At 37.2% G+C, this 16,336-nt stretch overlaps 2 protein-coding genes across 2 annotated transcripts; one reads left to right on the forward strand and one right to left on the reverse strand.

Moving 5' to 3' along the window:
• Window positions 1-50: 50 nt before the first annotated feature.
• LOC116127779 (serine/threonine-protein kinase/endoribonuclease IRE1a) lies at window positions 51-5,718 on the forward strand. Its single transcript, XM_031413432.1, has 7 exons — window positions 51-454; window positions 1,481-1,703; window positions 2,232-3,763; window positions 3,974-4,146; window positions 4,382-4,628; window positions 4,731-5,034; window positions 5,317-5,718. Exons 1-7 carry the CDS (start codon window positions 300-302, stop codon window positions 5,461-5,463), a joined length of 2,781 nt encoding a protein of 926 aa, XP_031269292.1. The 5' UTR covers window positions 51-299; the 3' UTR covers window positions 5,464-5,718.
• On the reverse strand, window positions 5,612-11,879 carry LOC116127780 (glutamate receptor 3.6). Its single transcript, XM_031413433.1, has 7 exons — window positions 11,385-11,879; window positions 10,753-11,027; window positions 9,286-10,628; window positions 8,911-9,188; window positions 8,225-8,256; window positions 7,702-8,108; window positions 5,612-6,385 (listed from the first exon to the last, which is right to left on the reverse strand). The coding sequence occupies exons 1-7, from the start codon at window positions 11,447-11,449 to the stop codon at window positions 5,912-5,914; spliced, it is 2,874 nt and encodes a 957-aa protein (XP_031269293.1). The 5' UTR covers window positions 11,450-11,879; the 3' UTR covers window positions 5,612-5,911.
• Window positions 11,880-16,336: the final 4,457 nt, after the last annotated feature.

Genomic DNA, 16,336 nt, shown 5'->3' on the forward strand with positions numbered 1-16,336 from the left:
AGAATAAAAGCGACAAAGCCCAAATCTCAGGGAAGACTGTAATAGAAAAATGCAGAGTAGAAAAAAAACTGAAACAGAGCAAGTAACGTTGATCCAAAAATTGCAAGCTTAGAAGAAGCTTGGAATCTTCCTTAATCATCTCCTCATCTTGACTTTACCCCTTCAATCCAGCTAATCTCTAAACCCTTTTCTTCCCTTCCTTCTTTCTTCTTCTGTATATTTATTATTACATATATGTATATAAATATGACCCTGTTCTCTGTTACCTCCACTTTTGACTTTCAATCTAAACAGATGAAATGACCCGCCATTTTCTCCGTTTCTTCTGCTTATTTTTTGTAATATTTCTAGGGGTTTTGGGCTTAGAAAGCTGGGCAAGTCCCCTTTCAGAGGCGTTTAAAGATGAGTCAGAAGGCTTGGTTCGAACTGCAGGAAGGTCCCTCTTGTCTCTTCCGTAAGTTCTCCGTTTTTCTTCTTTGGATAAATTGGATTTTTGAAATTTTTTTCATCCTTTAGGTGCTGTTTGATTTGATTATGTTTGAACTAAGACTTGAGTTGATTACTGTAGAAACCTTACTCATTCATGAAATACGCTGCTTTTTCTTCAATTTTCTTGTTAACATTGGCACTTGTGATACACAGGATTCACATCGAATTATTAAAAATTATTTCAACGTAAAAATATATAACTTTTTGCCCCTAAGGTTTTCAGAAACTAGCTAACACACCCATAATCTATGGGCAGGCAGTTAAAGAAATATCGTAATTATACACTATTAATAATAAGGAAAAAAATAGCCATATAAAACCCGCCAATTATTTAAAATATTGTTTTATATATATAAATTATAAAAACAAAATAGGTATTGGGTTTAATGTAAAAAGATAATGTGGAAAACTATAACAATAATATTTAAATTAGTATTTCCATTAATTAAAACTTTTTTTATGAAATAGTTTGATTCTCGCTACATTTTTCTTCTTAAACAATGGAGTTTTTAGCCTTTAAACAAAAATATTGAGTTTACTAACATAGATATAAGGATTTTTAACTAAAATTTTTAAAGATTTATTGACAAATTTTTCCATTTTCAAATAAAAAAAGAAGTAAGAAATCTCATTTTTTTTTAATTAATTATATAATGTCTGTTGAAGTCAAAATTTTTTTTAACCCTTCTCCTTTTACCTTTACCATTTATGTAGCTGCAGGTAGATTATTGGATGTATTTGCTATTTTTCTAAAAGTTTGGGGCAGAATAGTTGATTGAAAACTTTAGGAGAAGAAAGTTTTGCCTCCAAATTTTGATATTATATATATGTATGAGACAAACACAACTTTTAACATTGCAATTTAGACACACGTTATACGTTAAGAGTATCCTTCTAATTATCATGACATTTTTTTTGGTGTCAAGATTGTTGCTAATTTAACCTCTGTTTTTTTTTTTTTTTTTTTTTTTTTAACTTTTTATTGTAACAGACATGGTAAGCGTGCTACAAGAATAGGTGCTGCCTTGGATGGGAAAGTGTCTATGAGAGATGATAATGGGAGAGTGGTTTGGAGCTTTGCGACTGGCTCACCCATTTACACTTCATATCAGGCTCCACTCAATCAAGATAATGCCTCTGAACGAACCAACACCTTCTTTATAGATTGTGGAGATGACTGGGGCTTGTATGCGCACGGCCATCTCGGTATAATGGTATCTCTCTCAATGTTCATTTGTCATCGACTTTAATATAAAGCATATCACACATCTTTATCCTAAACTCTCTTTTATGCTCAATGTTATACTGATGAGTGGTTCAAAGTTATACCAAACCAGAAATGAATAATTTGAACTGTGGTTGGAAAATTTTCTTAGCTACAAGGACTCAGTTACTACCTAAGATACCTTAGATGGCAAGCCAAGGAAATTAATTTTATCATGGTCAGTCATATTATATTTTCGAACTTACTATTTTTAGTCAGTCAACTTCTTCAATGCTTCAGTGTTTGTTTGATTTCTTGTTGGCATTTAAGAGGTTCTCAGGTTCAATGTGTTTTAGTGGTTGAATGTGCTTGCCAGATATCTTGTAAAAGTACAATATTTTACTTTAGATCGACTGAATGTGTTTGTCATGCTTGAAAGATTTCCTTATTATTTATCTACTTGCTCCATGTGTTATATCTGTTGCCCATGATCAGTGCTTTAGTACACTTCGCTCATTAAATTTTATTGTACTCTCAGAAACTTCCTGTAACTATTGACGAATTCATAAAAAGTACCCCGTACATATCAGAGGAAGGTGGAGTTACACTTGGATCTAAGAAAACTACTGTCTTTGTGGTTGAGGCTAAGACTGGAAGGTTGGTTCGTGTTTACAGGTCATCTGGTTCTCCAGCTTCACCGGAGAGCGATGAAGAGGAGAATGTTTTACATAAGTATGATGAAGTTAATAAAGAGCTGGAGAAGTCTGGTTTAACAAAACATGCTGAGCTGCATCTCCTTTTCATCACAAGGACAGATTACACACTGGATTCTTTCAACCCAAACTCAGATTTGTCATGGAGAATGACAGTTGCTGAAATTGGATATGCTTTTCTTTGTCAAGATATTGAGAATCCGTTTATTACAGCCACTATGAATACTAGCTATGAGCTTGGTCCAGAAATTGGCAGTGACTTTGATATGCCATTTGCATGTCAATCTAAAGGCATTATCCAGCGATTTCGTAAGCATGATGATTTAGATTCTTCTGCAATGGCTGATCATGATGACTCAGTGCTACCATTGCCAGCTCCCAATCCAGTGCTTCCTTCCCAGCCTAAGGTTGATGGAACATTAGACAATCATGAGAAACCTAAGATGCTTACAGCACCTGCTCCAGACCCCATGCTTCCATTGCAACCTGAAGATGATAAATTACCTAGATATAACAATAATGATGAAAGGGAAGTGCGCAGGTTCCCTCCTTTGAAGACTAAAGTTTCTGCGAAAGTTAATGCATATAATGTGAGAATGCCTTATAATGGTGTGTTGAGCATTTTTCTCGAGCGCTCAACTGCATCCATTATTTGTGTTCTAATTTTTGTGGGCTTTATCATTTATCGTTATGATCTAGTGGCTAAAGGACAATATCTGTTGTATGGACATCTCATTAATTCTAATTTGAAAATTGCCGCTTCAAAAAGGAAGAAAATCCGAAAATCAGGAAAGAGTACTGATGGTATTGAGAAAAATGGCCAGCACATGTCATCTGAAAACGAGGATGAATTTGCAGTTACTAAGGATAGTAACAAACTGTTTATGGACCTTAATAAAGTTGTTGATGGTGCTGTTCATGGACGTAGGATTGGTAAGTTGATTGTCTCAAATATAGAAATAGCCAAGGGAAGCAATGGTACTATCGTCCTTGAGGGAATTTATGAAGGTCGTCCAGTTGCTGTGAAACGCCTTGTCCGAGCTCATCACGATGTGGCTTTTAAAGAAATTCAAAATCTCATTGCATCTGATCGACATCCAAACATTGTTCGATGGTATGGAGTGGAGAATGATCAAGATTTTGTGTATCTGTCTCTAGAGCGTTGTACATGCAGCTTAGCTGATTTGATTCAAATTTGCTCGCACTCATCTCATAACTCTGTCTTCAGTGATGAACAAGCATCAAAAGCTATGATTGAATATAAGCTCCGGTTGAATTCAGTTAAGGGTATGATGCAGGGTCTTAAGTTGTGGAAAGAAAATGGCCATCCATCACCTATATTATTGAAATTGATGAGGTTAGTTTAAATGTCTTGCTCATACAATAACGTATTATATTTTTGAGATTATTGCCTTTTGAAATGTTACAAATAACATTATTACTGTCTTTTCTCATAAACCAAATAGCACCATATTGACATTGGCATTAATGTTCTTTTCTCTCATTATTATTATTGTTCTTTGGTTTGGTATGAACTAATAATCATTGGTTTTTTTTTGTAACACAGGGATATCGTTTGTGGGCTTGTGCATCTGCACGAGTTGGGAATAATTCACCGGGACCTGAAGCCTCAAAATGTGCTGATAATGAAGGAAAGATCTTTATGTGCAAAGCTTTCTGATATGGGCATTAGCAGGCGCCTCCTTGGGGATATGTCTTCCTTGGGTCATCATGCTACTGGAAAGTATCTGTCTAATTTTATTAACATCCTCCATATGATTTAAATTTACTCTTATGATTGGCCATTCCCCATAGTGAATTTTAGTGTAACGAACCTAAAAGTCTATTCTATCAAGGCCTTATGGTTCACATTTGACCTCTAATGACTTCTGCTCTGCGCACTCTTTATCAATTAATTGTATCTCTAAAACTTTGGTTGTTAATAGTTTTCTAACACTTGTCAACTTAATTACAGGTAGTGGCAGTTCTGGCTGGCAAGCACCTGAACAACTTCTTCATGGACGCCAAACTCGCGCAATAGACTTGTTTAGTTTAGGCTGTGTCCTGTTTTTCTGCCTCACTGGTGGTAAACATCCATTTGGTAATAATCTTGAACGTGATATCAATATAACGAAAAATAAAATGGACCTGCTTTTAGTGAGTTTTATTCCTGAAGCTGAGGATCTTATTTCCAGTTTGTTAAACCCTGATCCTCAATTGAGGTAAAATTTCTACTTGCTAGTTCCTCAAACAGTGTTGAATACCACAATGGATATTGCTGCATGTTTAATGTTTTTCTTGATGCAATACTACTGTTTTATCAGGCCAAGTGCATTGGAAGTGTTGCACCATCCTCTTTTTTGGAATTCTGAGACAAGACTGTCATTTCTTCGTGATACTAGTGACCGGGTAGAATTAGAAGACAGGGAGACTTACTCCAATCTCTTGAGAGCACTAGAAAGCACCGCTTCATTGGCTCTGGGTACAAAATGGAATGAAAGGATAGAACCTGCGTTCCTCGCTAATATTGGCCACTACCGCCGTTATAAGTTTGACAGCGTGCGAGACCTATTGCGAGTCATGAGAAACAAATTAAATCATTATAGAGAACTTCCCAAAGAGATTCAGGTAACTTCTCAAACTAATAACTATATACTGAGTTGTAGATTTCTTGGGTATAGTTGTGATGATGCATTTAACGAATGCTTTGGAAAGTAATATACGACCCACACAAACCTGAACTATCTGACTTTCTACATTTTTGCATTTTCCTTTTCTCCTTATAGGTATTATTATTAGTAATAAAAATTAATTAATTACCATAACTAGTACTGACTATATCCGGGTATATGATGCCGGATAGCAAAATTGAGCTGATACTCAGATCCTTCTTTCTGTTGGCTATTTCAGGAACTTGTAGGGCCAGTTCCAGAAGGATTTGATGAGTATTTTGCAAGTCGATTCCCAAGACTCTTTATTGAAGTATATAAAGTTGTTCACAGATACTGTAGGGAAGAGGAATGCTTTCAGAAATACTTCAAAAGTAACACTGCTTAGATATTTGGCCCCATGTACTTATGAAGATTTATGGTCGAAAATTGCTGCACTATGCGGAGATTGATAGACGTCATACTTATCCATTTATCTGTACTTCACTTGCTGTATATATATATATAGCTGTAATTATGGCTGCAATCCAATAATATGTATGAAATCAGTTCAATTAATCTGATCTTCACTACAAAGTAACTTAGTATGTTTGTTGTTCTTCCTTAACCGAAGCTATTACAAGATTGTGTCGCTTACAAATAATTCGTCGTTTGTATATTTTAGTCCTGCATTCTTCACATTGATGATTAATCAATCATACACCTCTAAGAGTGGATGCACAACTGTGAAGCTCTTCAATCCTTGTAGACTTCCATTTCCTTCTGCATTTCATTCTTGACATTTATTCAACTCATTGGATATATAAGTATGCATCCTTTGATTAATCTAATCAGGCTCAATTCTCTGATTCAAGACTACTGTTTCTAGACCAATCAATGTGCCTTTTGTTCGAGTGGGAACTACTCGATTCATCATCATTTTTGTAAGTTCTCTCTATATTCCTTCTCTTTGAGCGGATTTTTACATCCTCTTCCTTATCATCAACAAAAGAAAGAAATGTTTGAATGTGTGAAGATCGTGAACTTCTACCAGTCGACTCTATATCCTTATCAGGACAGTGCCGACTGAACTGGCGAACAATCTGCAGGAAATATATGAAGAGAGCAATCAGACAAGCTAATCCGCATAGTAAGTAAAGTCCCCAGAAGCTTTTAAGCTGCAGCCGATCAACTTCCAACTTTGCTCCCTGTGAACTACAAGCACTTCTCAACAGCCATTTATCATGAATCCTCTGAAGATCCCCATTCTCTGACAATTTCAGAATTGCAGTCGACATGTCTATTGCTAAAGGCGAGTCGCGAGGAAAGGCCTGATGAAAACACAACAAAATCTGTGTTATACCAGCTGTATGCCAAGTCATTTACATGTTTTAGGAATAACAAGAAGGTGATTTTGGAGTGATATAACTTACAAATCCCCAGCCATTTTTAGTGAATTTTTGACCTACAATACTGAATTCACATCTAGTTGAGAGGAAGAGTTCAGCATAAGCGTGATCTTCAACTACTGCAGCAACACCACCCTTATTTGGACCATCTTTCAATGCTTTAGCATATTCATCTGGTGAGTTAAAAGGTACAAGTCTCGACTCATCGATGCCCAGGTCATCAACTAAATAGTTTCTAGCAAATGAACCCTGTTGATACCCAATGGGATCTTTACTTGATCTTAAACTACCAATGCCTTTGATGGGAGAAGAAAGTTGCTGCACTGTTAGGATTGAGGTCAGGCTTGCTGTGTAGCTTGAGGTTATTATAAGAACCACAAATAGCCATATAAGCAGCACTACGCGCCCAAGGGTGCTGACAGTGTTTTCTCCTGCATTAAAACACAAAAAGAAGTAAGTTTCATAAGTTCAATGGGAGCTAGTTGCTTCAGTAACCATGAATGGCTATTATGAAAGACAACAGAACTAGTATCAATATTAAACTTACTGTGGGCGAAGAACATTGTTGAAAAGCTAAACCTGCAAAATCAGAATACTATTGAGACCAAGAAAGTGCAATTCCGCATATCATAAACTAAAGAATTTGACATTAAGATGCTTAAAATATGTAACAACCTCTACCTACCTCACCAAACGAGGCTCAGAGAGTTACGACCATTATGTATTGTTCTACCCCTCTCATTTGGTGGGACTCGGATTTATCTCTTACCCACCTCAAATAGTGGGATCAAAGCACATCCCTCTTGACTTGAACTTGGATATCATGTTTGTAAATGAGTTAGAATGTTAATTGGGTAGCTTNACTCTATATCCTTATCAGGACAGTGCCGACTGAACTGGCGAACAATCTGCAGGAAATATATGAAGAGAGCAATCAGACAAGCTAATCCGCATAGTAAGTAAAGTCCCCAGAAGCTTTTAAGCTGCAGCCGATCAACTTCCAACTTTGCTCCCTGTGAACTACAAGCACTTCTCAACAGCCATTTATCATGAATCCTCTGAAGATCCCCATTCTCTGACAATTTCAGAATTGCAGTCGACATGTCTATTGCTAAAGGCGAGTCGCGAGGAAAGGCCTGATGAAAACACAACAAAATCTGTGTTATACCAACTGTATGCAAAGTCATTTACATGTTTTAGGAATAACAAGAAGGTGATTTTGGAGTGATATAACTTACAAATCCCCAGCCATTTTTAGTGAATTGTTGACCTACAATACTGAATTCACATCTAGTTGAGAGGAAGAGTTCAGCATAAGCGTGATCTTCAACTACTGCAGCAACACCACCCTTATTTGGACCATCTTTCAATGCTTTAGCATATTCATCTGGTGAGTTAAAAGGTACAAGTCTCGACTCATCGATGCCCAGGTCATCAACTAAATAGTTTCTAGCAAATGAACCCTGTTGATACCCAATGGGATCTTTACTTGATCTTAAACTACCAATGCCTTTGATGGGAGAAGAAAGTTGTTGCACTGTTAGGATTGAGGTCAGGCTTGCTGTGTAGCTTGAGGTTATTATAAGAACCACAAATAGCCATATAAGCAGCACTACGCGCCCAAGGGTGCTGACAGTGTTTTCTCCTGCATTAAAACACAAAAAGAAGTAAGTTTCATAAGTTCAATGGGAGCTAGTTGCTTCAGTAACCATGAATGGCTATTATGAAAGACAACAGAACTAGTATCAATATTAAACTTACTGTGGGCGAAGAACATTGTTGAAAAGCTAAACCTGCAAAATCAGAATACTATTGAGACCAAGAAAGTGCAATTCCGCATATCATAAACTAAAGAATTTGACATTAAGATGCTTAAAATATGTAACAACCTCTACCTACCTCACCAAACGAGGCTCAAAGAGTTATGACCATTATGTATTGTTCTACGCCTCCCATTTGGTGGGACTCGGATTTATCTCTTACCCACCTCAAATAGTGGGATCAAAGCACATCCCTCTTGACTTGAATTTGGATATCATCTTTGTAAATGAGTTAGAATGTTAATTGGGTAGTTTAGAAAGATGATATCTAGATTCAAGTCAATGAGACGCGCTCTAAGCCCCACTATTTGAGGTGAATAAGAGAAAAATCCGAGTCCAACCAAACAAGATTGGTAGAATAATATACGATAATCATAACTCTTCAAACCTCACTCGACAAGGTGGATAGGGGATGTTACAAAAATGTATCTAGACTTCTATAGCAAAGGAAAGCAAACATAAAAAATTTTGCTTTCCCAAGTCGGTAAGCTTCTAATTATCTTCCATTTCATCAACTTATTTTGACAGAGAACTAAACTAGAGCTTCAAGGTGCACTTTTAGTGATGGAGTTTTCACTCATCAAATATGTGAAATTGATTAAATTTTTTTTTATCTCAGTAACTCACCAGAAAACAGTGACAACTTGTCTTCTAGGAGGTCCTCGAAAATCATCATTTTCCCTATGCTCTAAAATCCAAACGACTGCACCTACAGCAAGGAAAAAGATTGCTGTAACACCCCACATTCTTGGAGGAAATGGCCTTAAAAATGCCCAAGCATTAGAGTTCAACTTCCTAACTGGGGCAACCACAACTAGTCCTGACTCAATATATGGCTGTGTGAAATCCACCATCCGAGTTCGGTTAGTGATGATTGCTATGTCACCCACTGCAGCATCATAAACCTGTATAGAAGAAAGAAATCAACCAAATGATAAATAAAGCAACACTAAATTTTATCTCAAGTTTTTATGGAGTTTGTTCATAGTACTCGGCGCTTACCCCCGCTGTGATCAAACGCACAAGCTCAGTAACACTTGGATTGTTATGACCATCCCCAAATGGAATCAATTTATAAGGGACGGCATATGGCAACAAGTTAAGAGCAGCAGTGAATACATCAACGCAGAATCCAGAAATCACATCAGTTCCCTTTACAGAGACGAACTCACGAAAACTAACCCGGTTTGGCACTCCAATTTTCAAGTGTTTTCCATTGTTAGGAAAAACCCATCCTCGCGGCTTCTCTATCGTCTCTCCAGGCCAAATGACGCTGTAAAGAAATTGATTTGAGCTGGAGCGGTTTGGTGGACTTCTGTAAAGTGTTTCTGGAGGTTCAACTGATAAGCCTGAATAATTTGACCAATAACCAATCCTTCTATATCCTGTTCCAACCACATTGATGATTTCATATGCAGGATTTATGAGATCTTTTGAGATGAACTTGATAGGGCCTGATATACCAGTCACATCAGCCTGAAAAATGTTCTGAAGCAACAAGTACCCCCCGTCAAAAATCTTCATTGCATCAAGATGCAAATCTCCTCCTTGTAAATCTACTTTGGGATTCTTCGAAAATGAAATATTGCCACCCTGCTTGAAAAATAAATCAATTGCATGAGCAAGCAGCCTAACAGTGTCATATGCATAGAGACCATGAGTACTCAAACCAATAGGTGCATCAGATGCATTTCCCCTGGTTAAGTTCCTCCACCTAGAAACAAATTTCTTTTTGAGTTTTGAATCCGGTGTGTGCATCCGCAACGTAAGAACTCCATGGAAGTCAGTCATCTCATCTGGAGGAAGAGGAGAATTAGTATCTAAGGAAGTAGAAAGCCAGTTAGTAGCAATCCAAACATAGCCAGGTCCCATCATCCCAAGGTGTTGAGCCACACGAAACACCACAGGACCCCAACTGGCAAAAGTATGAACAATAAGAATCCGAGACTCAGCTAAAGCCACTTGAACCAGTAAATCAGTGATTTCAGTCTGGGTTGCTTGAGGGCTCAAAGGTGCTTTGAATGATATCTTGCAACGTTTCTCAGCAAGTTTATCTCCTAATGCAGCAATCCCATTTCTTCCATAGTCATCGTCGCCATAGATTGCTATTACCTCCCTCCAATCATAGTAGTTCACGATTTCGGCTATTGCGGCCATCTGGTAAAGATCATTCTGGGTAGTCCTAACAAAAAATGGGAACTGAAGTGAAGACAAGGTAGGATCTGCAGCTGAGAATGACAATAGAGGGACTTTAAGCTCATCTGCAACTTGAGAGACAACATGAGCTGTCACAGAATCCTGTGGACCAATTATGGCCACTGTTTCACTCCCCAAGAGCTGTAAGGCTGTATACATTAACAAAACCAAACAATGAAGAATCAGAAGCACCAAAATGAATGTGTGCAATTCATCTATTTGAATAAAATAAAATGCTTTATACAAACAACAAGCAATTAGGAGAGGAAATACCCTCAGCAAAGCCCAGAATTCCACTGTGATTGGTGTCCTGCATTTTAACATTAAGCTTAGCTCCACCAAGAACAGTTGGATCTGAATTCACGTCTTCAACGGCAGCTTCTATTGCCAATTTCGCAACCTTCCCAACGGTAGATTTGAATGCGATAAGTGCCCCAATGTTCACAACATTAGGCGCTCCAGAAGCATGTGTTCTACTCCCATATGGAAATAACTCATTGTAAAAAATCATCAAAACCAGAAGCCAAAGTCTTCTCATGGTGACTTGCCTGTCAACAGTTAAAGCAGCCCAGTTTTACTTTGCTCTTTAAAGACCCCAAAAGACCTATCCAGAAATGGAAGAATTAATTGAAACTTCAATATGAAGAACACGACCAAATTCAAAAAAGATAAGTTTAATTAATCTTTTAAAAAGTAGAAACATATGTAAGCAAACCATAAGCCTAACAATTTTTCTAATAATAAGAAGCAAAGATAGTGATAGTTATATAGATTGAAGCTCAGTATTATAATCTGCACAGTAAGAAAAAAACAAATAGACTGAAAAATAATAGTAAATAAGAACATCCAGATCTAAACGTGATATTAAAATATGGAAAAATAGTCAGAAAGGTGTTTTCAATTACCAAAACCTGGCAGCCGTGCAAGGAAAAGGGAAAAAGGGAGAGAAATCCAAGCACAGGTAAAACATGGCAATAAAAAAGAAAACAGTCACAACCCATCAAAAGTAAACAGCCGCAGACAAAGTTGAGAAATGAGAATCAAACAAAGGAGCTGGCAAAAGGCAACAGGGAGAGAAAGCCCTGGAAAGTTGATTTGACAGGTGAAGAAAAATTCAACTCACAGAGTATCAGTAGCTGAAGAACCTTGGCAGTGACAAAACCAGACGCTTTGAGAAACTGAGCTTGGAGGGAAAACAAAGGAATCAAAATCAATAAAGCTAACACTAATTATAAGTGTTTAAAAGCGTGACCAAACCAAGGAAGAAACTTGATGCATGTGTCTATGTGGTGAGAATTTCATTTTCTTTTTTAATTCTGATAAGGGTCGGAGTCTTTGTTGATTGGTAATCCACATGACTTCGAGAATTTTTGGGTGGTGGTCCTACTAAATCCGCCATTGCCAAAAACGCATAACTATCATGCGTCCTAAACGAAGGGTATTTAAGTGATACACTTGTCTTGTCTTGTTGAAGATATTGCGAGTGGGAGCATTTGAGTAGCCATTTAGGTGACTCTGAATACGATTATTTAGTTGAAAATTAGGTGTCCAGTGAATTTTCTTGAGTGTCAAAATGAGTGGACTTTGTCTATTGGGTATCGCATCCTGTGGAAATATTGTAGAAAAATACAAAAAGAACAGGACCCAGATCTCTTGTTCCCATCTTACGAAAGCAGACACCTTTTTCTTCATGCTCAAATCACCACCAAAATCTTAACCATTTATCTTGTCCAAGAAAGAGACTTTTCGTAAGATATTTTAGTTAGGCGCCAATACAAAGCCAAATACTATTACTGGAAATGTAGAAGGAAATATATTTTACAACTAAAGATCTCCAGTGGAACTTACTGATTATGCTTAAATAAAAACAGTAGCACTTGTGTTAGTCTCCAGACAGAGATTCATGCTCATCTATGCTTTTAAGATGAAGCCAAACTACTTCTTGTCTTTTGCCTTGTGTACTGCAAGCACTTATTAAGCCATTTTTCATGAACCCTTCGGAGATCTCCGTTCTCTGATAGCTATAAAATGTGGTTCATGATCATAAAACAAATAGGTTCTCCCAGTTTAATACTGTCTGTCAAAGAACCTTGACAAAACCACCAAAGTTATTCTCAATTTGATTCCAGGGTCAATTCATAAACCCGGTACTGTATTTAAGTTAATAAAGCTTTAAGCAATGTACTGAAGCACTTTACATCAGATTAATTGGCATTTTTTGGGAGTGCTTGATTAATGCTTGACGCAACTGCTAATAAAGGCTCCATCATTTTCTCCTTTTTGTGGTGATTATAACAGTATCATGAATAATCTAAGTATTCTGTTTATCACTTGCCTCTTCTCATCCACAAACCATAAAGCATAATTATTTAGTGCTCAACTCAATAACACACTTTTTCTTTAGCGTTTGAATCCACTGAGCACTGACCTAAACATATTCTCTTCATATTTTATGTAAAAGTAAAAGTTTATAGAGTAAAATATTCTGCTGTTGTCTGTTCATTTACCTCTTTCAATAAATTATATTTCTTTTTGACCATGTAACTTTCACATCTCAACCCAGTTTGATCAATAAACAATTCTAAAATGAAAGAAATTTACTAAGACATGGGAATTGTGAGCTTCCACCGGCAGGCTCAACCTCATCCAAGTTAAGAGTCATGTCTGGCAAACTGGCGGGCTAGATCTAGGAGATATATTATGAGGGTAATTAAGCAAACTGAACGCACATAACGAAGAGACCCCAAAAGCTGTTGAGATGAAGCTGGTCAACTTCATGTTTTGTGCCTTGTGAACTACAAGCACTTTTCAAAAGCCATCTGTCATGAATTCTTTGGAGATCTCCATTCTCTGATAGATGTAGAATGGCTGTTGACATGTCAACTGCAAGCGGTGAATCCATTGGAAAGGCCTAGTACAAAATGAAGAGATTAAAATGATTATTCAAGAGCCATGAAAGTAGTTTGTGTCTTGAAAGAAGAAATAGTTACAAAACCCCACCCATTTCTGGTGAATTCATGACCCATGATACTGAATTGGCGGCGTGTTGAGAGGAAGAAACCCATACATGCACGTTCATCAACCACTGCAGCAATACCACCCCTTTTAGGACCATCAGTTAAGGCCTTCTCAAATTCCTCAGGAGAGTTTAGAGGAACCAGTCTGGATTTATCTATCTTAAATTGATCGGTTAAATAACTTTTAATAAATGAAACACGGCTTTAGCCGATTGGTTCACTGCTTATTATTAGACTTTGGATATCTTTAATGGGTGAAGAAAGCTGTTCCACTGTAAGGATTGAGGTCAGACTTGCAGTGTAGCTTGAAGTCAGTATTAGAACTGTTGGTTTTTAGAGCTGGAGTATACTAAGGAAAGAGGACCAAAAACAGACGTGAGAGAGAGCTGTAGAGAGAGAAAATTTGAACTGAAATTTGCTCTGTTTTACATTTAAAAAACAGGGTAGATTTATACAAAGCACACGCCACTGTTCCACCTAATGAAAATTCAAATTCAAATTTAAACTTACTACACCTACTAATACACGTACAAGCATGAGTGAAATAACATTTAACCAAACCTAATACACCTAAACATGTCACTGAACCAATCCAATACAGTGACTCAAAATCTGCCTCTGCATGAACAGAGGGAGACCGACCGGCGGTAAAACTGCAGTTCAAAAATTTCTGCCAACTTCTTCATTTCCAGCATGGTATCACCATTCAACAAGAACAAATAGCCAGATAATCAGCACAAAACGACCAATGCAGCTCACAGTTTTTTCTCCTGCAGATATCAAAACAAGAAGCAATATGCTGTTTTTTCTATCAGAACCGCCTCCATAAACGAAACTCAATCTATTCATATATTTATTTCACTTACTATGGGAAAAGAACAATGTTGAAAAGGTAAACCTGCAGAGTGAAGCAAATATCTTAGCTATCATGGGATTCAAAAAGAAGATGTACAAGTAATGAAAATATTTCTTTGGTGCACATACCATAGAATGGTATTAATCTGTCTCACAGGAGGGCCACGGAAATAATCATTTTGGCGATGTTCTAAAATCCAAACAACTACCCCCACAGTAAGGAAAAAGATTCCTGTGACACCCCACTGTTGAAGATGATGATATCTTGCTGGAAATGATGAAGTCAACACACGGTGGGAGTTGCAAGATTTTGGCGCCACGGTTTGAAATGCTGCTGTGCATGCAGAAGTTGTTCCTGGTCACTGTTTTAGAAAATATTTCAGTGATGTGTTTAGGTGAATTAGGTTGATAAAATGATGTATTTTGATATGTTTGTATGTGCATTAGTTGGAGTGTTTGGTTTAAATTTTAAATTTGTAACTTTACGTGGAACAGTAGCAAGTTCTTGTATAAAAACTGCCCCTGTTTTTTGAATTAAAAACAGAGCAAAATTTCAGTTCAGATTTTCTCTCTCTCACGTCTGTTTTGTTCCTCTTTCCTTAGTATTTTCCAGCTCTAAAAACCAACAACCACATCGTTGGAGTGAAAGGTCTCAAAAAGACCCAAGCACTAGAGTTTAATTTCCTGATTGGGGCCACTAAAACCAGCCCAGAATCCATATATGGTTGTGTAAAATCAACCAGCCTCATTCTATCTGTGGTGATTGAAAAATCACCAACTGCAGCATGATATCCGAATGAACAAGAAATTAATCAACATCAGTTAAAAAAAAAAAAAAAAAAAAAAACTATCATTTTTGCCAAGTTTTGCATTTTACACTCACTCTGCGGTGACCAATTGCCGCAAATCACAGCTTTGTAATTCTTTTGGCATCAAATGGAACTAGATTATGCGGGAGAGCATATGGTAACAACTTCAAAGCAGTTAAAACACATCAAAGCAGAACCCCCTGAACTCATTAGTGCCTTTCTCGTGAGACAATCTCAGGATAACGAGTTTGGATTGGAACTCCAATTCCAGATGCTCTCCATTGTTGCAAAAACCAATCGGCGAGCGAGGTTTGTCTTTTTTTGTCCAGGCCATATTACGCCATAAAGATGTTGACTTGCAATGGAATGATTACTCGGCTTATTGTATAGTCTCTGGGGGTACAACTGCAGCCAGAGTAATTAGCCAGTAACCAATTCTTCTAGAACCAGTACAATGACATTTATAGCTTCATAGCAGGATTAATAAGGTTCCTATCTGTAGTCTTAATTGTGCAAGAACAAAATCGAGCAACTATAAACAAAAAAGGCTTAATACAGACTGCAAACTGCAACAATCTTATTGAATCAGCACAAATATATACAGGATTTTGTAACAGAAATACGTAACAAACTTGCTAAAAACACTGAAACTGACTCCACTAACAACTTATTCACTATGAGATAACGTATTCCTAAAAACAAGCACATGACCAGCTCTACTTCAAAGACTAAATCTGGAAATACACACGTTTAACAATTTTCAGCACCAAATCAGCAACCATCCGTTATGCAGCAATCCTTGACCAATCGGCAGCCACCTCATAATGCCAAATAACAGCTGAGACATATTCTCAACACTCCTCCTTGGATCAGATGCTGCACATTCCTAGCTTTTCTCTTAGAAACTCAAACCTGGTTTTGGACAAGGCTGGTAAATATACAGCACTGATCTTCGGTTCTGCAGTAAGCCAAACATACTTCTTTCCTTTTGTATTTCCCTTAGGAAATATAATTTGATTTTAAAATACTTGTCTGCCATGAAAGACAGGATTATTTAAATGGAAATTGCTGCCTTGTTGTCAACCAAAATCTTTGTGTCTTCGTTTTGCTCCATATGTAGATCAATTAGACCCTCCTAAACCAAAGAGCTTGATTGACAGCTGCTGAGCCACAAAC

Source organism: Pistacia vera, unplaced genomic scaffold, assembly GCF_008641045.1.
Source record: "Pistacia vera cultivar Batoury unplaced genomic scaffold, PisVer_v2 Contig195, whole genome shotgun sequence".
Classification (NCBI taxonomy): domain Eukaryota; kingdom Viridiplantae; phylum Streptophyta; class Magnoliopsida; order Sapindales; family Anacardiaceae; genus Pistacia; species Pistacia vera.

Excerpts from the sequence above, each read along its gene's own strand:
- LOC116127779 (XM_031413432.1), top strand. The coding sequence starts at position 300 with ATGACCCGCCATTTTCTCCGTTTCTTCTGCTTATTTTTTGTAATATTT. Across the intron at positions 455-1,480 it reads AGGTCCCTCTTGTCTCTTCC|ACATGGTAAGCGTGCTACAA; the intron begins GTAAGTTCTCCG and ends TTATTGTAACAG. Across the intron at positions 3,764-3,973 it reads ATATTATTGAAATTGATGAG|GGATATCGTTTGTGGGCTTG; the intron begins GTTAGTTTAAAT and ends TTTGTAACACAG.
- LOC116127780 (XM_031413433.1), bottom strand. The coding sequence starts at position 11,449 with ATGTTTTACCTGTGCTTGGATTTCTCTCCCTTTTTCCCTTTTCCTTGC. Across the intron at positions 10,629-10,752 it reads AATTCTGGGCTTTGCTGAGG|CCTTACAGCTCTTGGGGAGT; the intron begins GTATTTCCTCTC and ends TAATGTATACAG. Across the intron at positions 8,109-8,224 it reads AACAATGTTCTTCGCCCACA|GAGAAAACACTGTCAGCACC; the intron begins GTAAGTTTAATA and ends GTTTTAATGCAG.